At 36.4% G+C, this 6,784-nt stretch overlaps 1 protein-coding gene across 2 annotated transcripts in view; it reads right to left on the reverse strand.

Annotated features, from left to right (window-relative positions):
- NAA15 (N-alpha-acetyltransferase 15, NatA auxiliary subunit) overlaps positions 1-4,794 on the reverse strand; it is a 56,259-nt gene extending 51,465 nt beyond the window's left edge. The window contains exons 1-2 of one of the 2 annotated variants that reach the window (XM_032246528.1): positions 4,643-4,794; positions 1,953-2,057 (exon numbers count right to left, since the gene is read on the reverse strand). In XM_032246528.1, coding sequence (XP_032102419.1) covers positions 1,953-2,046 — 94 coding nt within the window. In that variant the 5' untranslated portion in view covers positions 2,047-2,057; positions 4,643-4,794. The remainder of the gene's footprint in view (positions 1-1,952; positions 2,058-4,642) is intronic. The other variant, XM_032246527.1, reaches the window with a different exon arrangement.
- Between the last annotated feature and the right edge of the window lie 1,990 nt (positions 4,795-6,784).

Here is a 6,784-nt window from a genome sequence, read left to right on the forward strand (position 1 = left end):
CGCCCTCCAGCCTGGGCGACGAGTGAAACTCCGTCTCAAAAACAAACCAACCAACCCAGAATGTTTAGAATGGCAAGTATGAAATAAAAACACATATTTAATATTATACATTTTGAAAGCAAGTCAAATGTTACACATTTTATTTGAAAAATAATCTTGGTTTCTGTAATGTAAATGACAAAGTACAAATGGCTCAAATCCTCTCAGCTGGATGGATCGTGGTTTTACAAACTAAGAATACCCATTAAAATGTAGCTCCCATACCTATCTTCCCACTCCCTCCCGTTTCTATCACTAATACCCTTTAACTCTCTTAAATATTACCACAGCCACATAACTGCCTCTCATCTTCACCTCCTAAGAATTCTATCCTCATTGAGTTTAACATGGCCAAAAGTTTAAAGAAAATTATGTCCATCAAGAAGAACTAAAATTAATCACAAAAAAAACATTAGCAGAACACTAAACAATCGTTAACAATTATGGAAAGACATTTATCCACAATGGTCTTAATAATTAAGACTTTGCTTATCTTTCTAGACCTCTAGTCACTCTCAATTCAAATACTTCTGATTTACTGGGTTAGTGACAATTATTTGAGTAAATTATTTGAGTAAACCATAACATTTTATGTAATACTCATACATGTTCAATATTTTCCTTCACCAGACTAAGTTCTTTGAGAGCAAAATCTGTTATCTTTTGTCTGTACTAAATAAAGGGCCTGGTCAACATCTGAAAATTAGCTAAATATTTCAGTACTTAAAATTGTGTCAGCCCACAAAGTTGGTACAGGAATATTTGCTAAAGTGTATCTTAAAAATAGCAACACACAATTTCTTCTCTATCCTCCCTCAGATATTTCTATTTGCTCTTACTCTCCCTTAATATTTATCCAATATGGTACTTAGCATTATCAGGGACTATGTTATATATTTCATCATTAAATCTTTAATCCAACACAGTGAGGTGTGTATGATCATCCCCATTTTATACACGAAGAAAGTGAGCCCTAAGAACAGTTAGAAAGAAGCTGGAACTGGGTTTTGAATCTAAGTGAAGCACATTCTAAGCCTACACTCCAAAAGCTTGTACTCTAAACCAGGGTATTACAAAGCCTCTCTAATATTTCTTATTTTATATCCTTTTTCTTTTTGAGACCCACCATCTACCACTATCATATTGGTGATTAGGTTTCAACAAGGGAGGTAGGGAAGTGCCACACAAATATTCAGACCATAGCAATGCCCCCTTTTAAGAGTGAGAGAAGCTTTCATAGATATTTTTAAAGGCAAGTCCCATTTATCTGTGAGATAAGAGAATGTTAAAACATGGTAAGTATATAAAAATGTTCCCTGAATGAGGGTAGTCACTGTTATACTATTTTAAAAAATAATGCAGTAAAGCTAAGCTGGAGGGACCCAGTATTATGCTCAAACATGTGGAAGGCTTAGAAGCAGCAAATAAAGCCTAAATGCGCACAATGGGAACCTGAGGAAGTTGATATGCACCTGGCCACTTGATGCAGCTGGCCTGGGAAGCGGGAAAACCAGGGGCCTGGAGGGCGGCTCAGCCTGCTGAACCGGGAAGCTGTGTGGGACATGTTGGCCTGCCCTGAAAACAGGGTGAGGGGACTCAGTGTGGCATCTGCCCAGCCGTGAGCTAGTTCTGGGCCAAACTACGAGAACTTAAAACTTCTAAAGTATCCCCTCTAAAAGCTACTTCAACTGCTAAAGGATCAATTACTTTCAGATTGGAGATGGAAGTGCTAGGGGGCAAGCCATTTTATTTATTTATTTTTTAAATATAAAAAAAATTTGTTTTAATTAAAAAAAAAAGAATAATTTCCTCTGAAATTGCACAATAAAAGAGATCTAAAACTTTGACTCTCAAATTGCTGCCTTAGCTCAAAACATCCCACTCAAATCTTAAATATATCTCAAAAAGGATACACACATGACTCTTCAAGTCATTTCTCAAACCTCTACGAACCAATTCATAAGCTTCTTCCTTTTTCCCCAAACAGTTCAGTGTTAATCCTTTCATTGCCAGGGTTTCTATTGTTAAAAACAAAGAAGAAAAGTAACATAAAAAACAGAAATTAAATATTGAAAATAACAACAAAACCAACAAATGCTACATTGGCCTAAGAATTACAAATTTAAAGGAAACCACTCAGATATTTTCCAGTTACTTGAAGATTTAAAATATTTTTTAACATTGACAGTCCAAGTAAACACATTTCCAGACTATTCTTGGAAGGAAGCTCTATTTTTTTTTTTAAGATAAAAAGATACAAAATGCATGCTATTTGACTAGAAAGATAATCTAGTAACTCATTTTTCAAGGGAATTCCATGGGATAACCTTACATATCTACTTCATTAAAATATAAAAAACTTTATCATGAAAACATACTTTATTTCCGTGAACCTAGGTTATATAAGGGTTAAATTCATTTTTCAGTGATTAAAAAAATACACATAAATTTCCTACATTTTTATTTTCCTAAATTTACTTTAAAATGATTCTTTGAGATTACTATTAAAAGTATAGGAAAAAGAAGATGTCAGAAATGTCATTAGCAACCAAAAAATTAAAAGACAGTTAAAAGAAATATTAAGTTTTCAGAAAAGAGGAAAAATAAATTCTAATTTTATGTGTATCCTATGAAGCCTAAAGGAATCAAGAATATTATTTGCCTAACTTTTTCATTTGTTTGATGGATTTGTCTAACTTTTTACACTATAGAGAGAAATTAATTAGGCACAAATGATAAGTATTAAAGATAAAATCCTGAGGAATAATCAACATGTACTGTTTAAAAATCCTTTCAGCCAGCCACGGTGCCTCACGCCTGTAATTTCAACACTTTAGGAGGCCAAGGTGGGCAGTGTGATCAGGGCCAGCATGGCCAACATGGTGAAATCCCGTCTCTACTAAAAATACAAAAGTTAGCCGGGCATGGTGGCGGGCACCTGTAATCCCAGCTACTCGAAAGGCTGAGGCAGAAGAACTGCTTGAACCCAGGAGGCAGAGGCTGCAGTGAGCCAAAATTGTGCCACTGCACTCCAGCCTGTGTAACAGAGCAAGACTCCATCTGAAAACAAAACAAAAAAACCTAAAAATAAAACTTTCAATGAAATTATGACAATTTATATGCAATCTGATTTCAGATATGTTACAGTGGTGGGGTAGGGAGTTGGAGAATCACATTTTAGAAACAATGAAATAGGCTGGGCGCAGTGGCTCATTGTAATCCCAGCACTTTGGGAGGCCAAGGTGGGTGGATCACCTGGGGTCAGAAGTTTCAGACCAGCCTGGTCAACATGGTGAGAGCTCACCTCTACTAAAAATACAAAAATTAGCCTGGCGTAGTGGCACATGCCTGTAATCCCAGCTACCTGGGAGGCGGAGGTAGGAGAGTAGCTTGAATCCAGGAAGTAGAGGTTGCAGTGAACTGAGATTGTGCCACTGCACTCCAGCCTGGACAACAGAATGAAACTCCAATTTAAAAAAAGAAGAAGAAGAAAACAGTGAAATAATATAGGGAAAACTGAATTTTAGAAATAATGAAATCTGAATACTTTTCTGTATTAAACACATTATTAGTAAGCTTATTTTAGAAATGAATATCAAACAATTTAATGCCCAGCTGGTAAGCAAAAATAATTTTTAACATGAAAAGACAGATAGATAAATTTATTTCTATTTATTTATGTTTTTTAAAATATATTTTTTGTTATAATTAAAAAGGGTCCTGCTATGTTGCCCAGACTGATCTTGAATTTCTGGCCTCATGCAATCCTCCTGCCTCAGTCTCCTACAGTGCTGGGATTATAGGAGTGAGCCACAGCACCAAGGGGAGAGATAAATTTAGATACTTTTATCTCCACTGTTTTCCATCTCCAAATAATTACATTTAAAAAGAAAGCATAAAGTGAAATGCAGCCAAAGAAAGTGAGAATTACTATAAATATAGGTTAAAAAAAAAAAAGGCAAGGAATCTAATGGAGAATTATTACTCTTCCCCTCCTCTTCAATACTAAGAGTACATTAAGTTAGTAAAGAGCCATATTTCTTTACGTATCTCTGTACGAATCAGACCTGCGAAACTTATTTTTCCTTTATCTCCTCACAAGTTTAGCCACACACTCTCCCTTTGCTCTACAAATATCTCACCATCCAATAATCTAACTTCATACAGGCAAAAGCTAGTAAACTTTCAGAACATTACAATATAAAAACCATGTCTTAAACATGACTCGGTCTTGAGAAACTGAAAACGTAAATTAAAAAGTTACTTCATGAGCAAAGGACCAAATAGACACTTTCTGAATAAGCTTACTATAAAGCATAAAATTTATCCAGCTCAACCAAAGTTCTAAAGTAAATTTTGGCATTCTACCCTATTAAATTCTTCCTCTTTTCCTACAGAGCTAATATCAAACTAAAGATAAATCAGAACTCAAGTAGAATGTGTTAACATTTTCTTAATATTAAATTCAAATTCCGTATTAAATTTCACCTTCTCACAGAAGTCAAAGATGAGGGGGTCTGCTCTCTCTGGCAAATGGAAATAATACAATCCAGTAAGAGAAGCCAGACAAGTACGTAGTAAAGCCTTATCTACTTGCACTTACCTCCATGCTCTGCAAATTTGGGATTAGAAAGTATTTGTTTACAGAATTTCAGTCCATTCCTATACTGTTTATGTTCATAACACCTCTGTCAAAACAAAAAAGAAAAATTTAAGTTTAGCAAGGAATCTCAAACAACTTTAAATTCAATGCTGAATTTCTATTCTGTTAAATACAACAAAATGTTATTTCCATATGCTTCTAAATCCCAGTAAAATGCCAATAAAAAATACAGAAGGTTCAAAGACAGAAAGTAAAAGAAAAAGGAATAGAATATAGATTAGTAAAAATAAGAAAAGCATAAGCTCGCTCCAAAAAGTCCAACAACTGAGTGATGCAGAAAGAGAACAGAAAAATAAAAGGTATAGAATTTATTTTATTTTATTATTATTATTTCTGAGACTGAGACTCACTCTGTCATCCAGGCTGGGCACAGTAGCATGATCATAGCTGACAGCGGCCTTATCCACCTGGGTTCAAGGAATACTTCTATCTCAGCCTCCCAAGTAGCTAGGACTACAAAGCACATACCACCACACCTGGCTAATATTTTTATTTTTTGTCAGGGTCTCACTACGTTGCCTAGGCTGGTTTCAAACACCAAACACCATCTCTACTAAAAACACAAAAATTAACCAGGCATGGTGGTGCCGCCTGCAATTCCAGCTACACAGGAGGCTGAGGCAGGAGCATCACTTGAACTCAGGAGGCAGAGGTTAGAGTGAGCAGAGATCATGCCACTACACTCCAGCTTGGGCAACGGAGCGAGACTCCACCTCAAAAAAAAAAAAGAAAACCCAAGACTGTATAAAAGCAAAATGACATTTTAAAGCTTTGTGAAGGCCAGGCGCGGTGGCTCACACCTATAATCCCAACACTTTGGGAAGCTGAGGTGGGCAGATCATTAGGTCAGGAGTTCAAGACCAGCCTGGCCAATATGGTGAACCCTGTCTCTACTAAAAATACAAAAATTAGCTGGCCATGGTGGCAGGCACCTGTGGTCCCAGCTACTCGGGAAGCTGAGGCAGGAGAACCACTTGAACCCAGAAGGCAGAGGTTGCAGTGAGCCGAGACCATGACATTGCACTCCAGCCTGGGCACAGAGAGAGACTCTGTCTAAAAAAAAGCAAAAAAGCTTTGTGAAAAGCTAAACTTCTGTGTCCATGTACTCTTCCTTAGGAAGCCATTAAAAGAAGTTAAAAATAAAAATTTTAAAAGGCACTGTGGCACTTAGTAAATAAGGAATCTAATACAGAAAAAAGAACCAGAGAACAGCCACGCCAAATTGAAGAGAAGTCAAAAACTGCTATGGAATAGGTTTCCAGCAAGAGCAAAAATGGAACTAGTGTGCTTGCTAATATGGAAAATGTTAATCATAGGCTCATGACAGAAAACATAGGCACATTTGCAGAAAATGAGCAATAGGTCTACAGAAAACCAGGCAACTGCCTAAATGAAATAGGTATTAATGCCAGAAAAAATAAGACTTGGATTTAGCATAAATTTGGTTTAATACTGAACAATATATGCATAGTTATAAACATGTAAACGTTCAGTATTAGTTTACAAAAAACTTGTGATATGACCAGGCAAGGTAGCTTATGTCTGTGATACCAGCACTTTGAGCAGCTGAGGTAAGCGGATCACTTAAGGTCAAGAGTTTGAGACCAGCCTGGCCAACATGATGAAACTCCATCTCTACTAAAAATAAAAATTTAAAAAATCAGCAAGGCATGATGGTGTGTGCTTATAATCCCCAATACTTGGGAAGCTGAGGCAGGAGTATCACTGGAACCTGGCAGGCAGAGGCTGCAGTGAGCCAAGATCACGCCACTGCACTCCATCCTGGGCAACAGAGCAAGACTCTGTCTCAAAAAAAAAAAAAAAAAGCAAAACTTGTGATATAACTATGTTGAGGAATGAGGAAAATGAAAGTGGGCAAACGTGTGAATGAGTAAGCCAAGTCCTCATTTTGAAAAACCAGAGGTCAACAAATATTTAAAAGTTATGTATCAATAAAATATAGTGATAAATTACTACGCAACAAGCAAACACCAGACAAAATAAAGAACTGAAGTTGCTTGTTCTGGAGTGGGAAAGCAAAGGAATGGGAGAAAATAAGGGACATATTTCTTTCATCATACA

The sequence above is a fragment of the Sapajus apella genome, unplaced genomic scaffold, assembly GCF_009761245.1.
Source record: "Sapajus apella isolate SASKATOON/1434 unplaced genomic scaffold, GSC_monkey_1.0 scaffold61, whole genome shotgun sequence".
Lineage (NCBI taxonomy): Eukaryota > Metazoa > Chordata > Mammalia > Primates > Cebidae > Sapajus > Sapajus apella.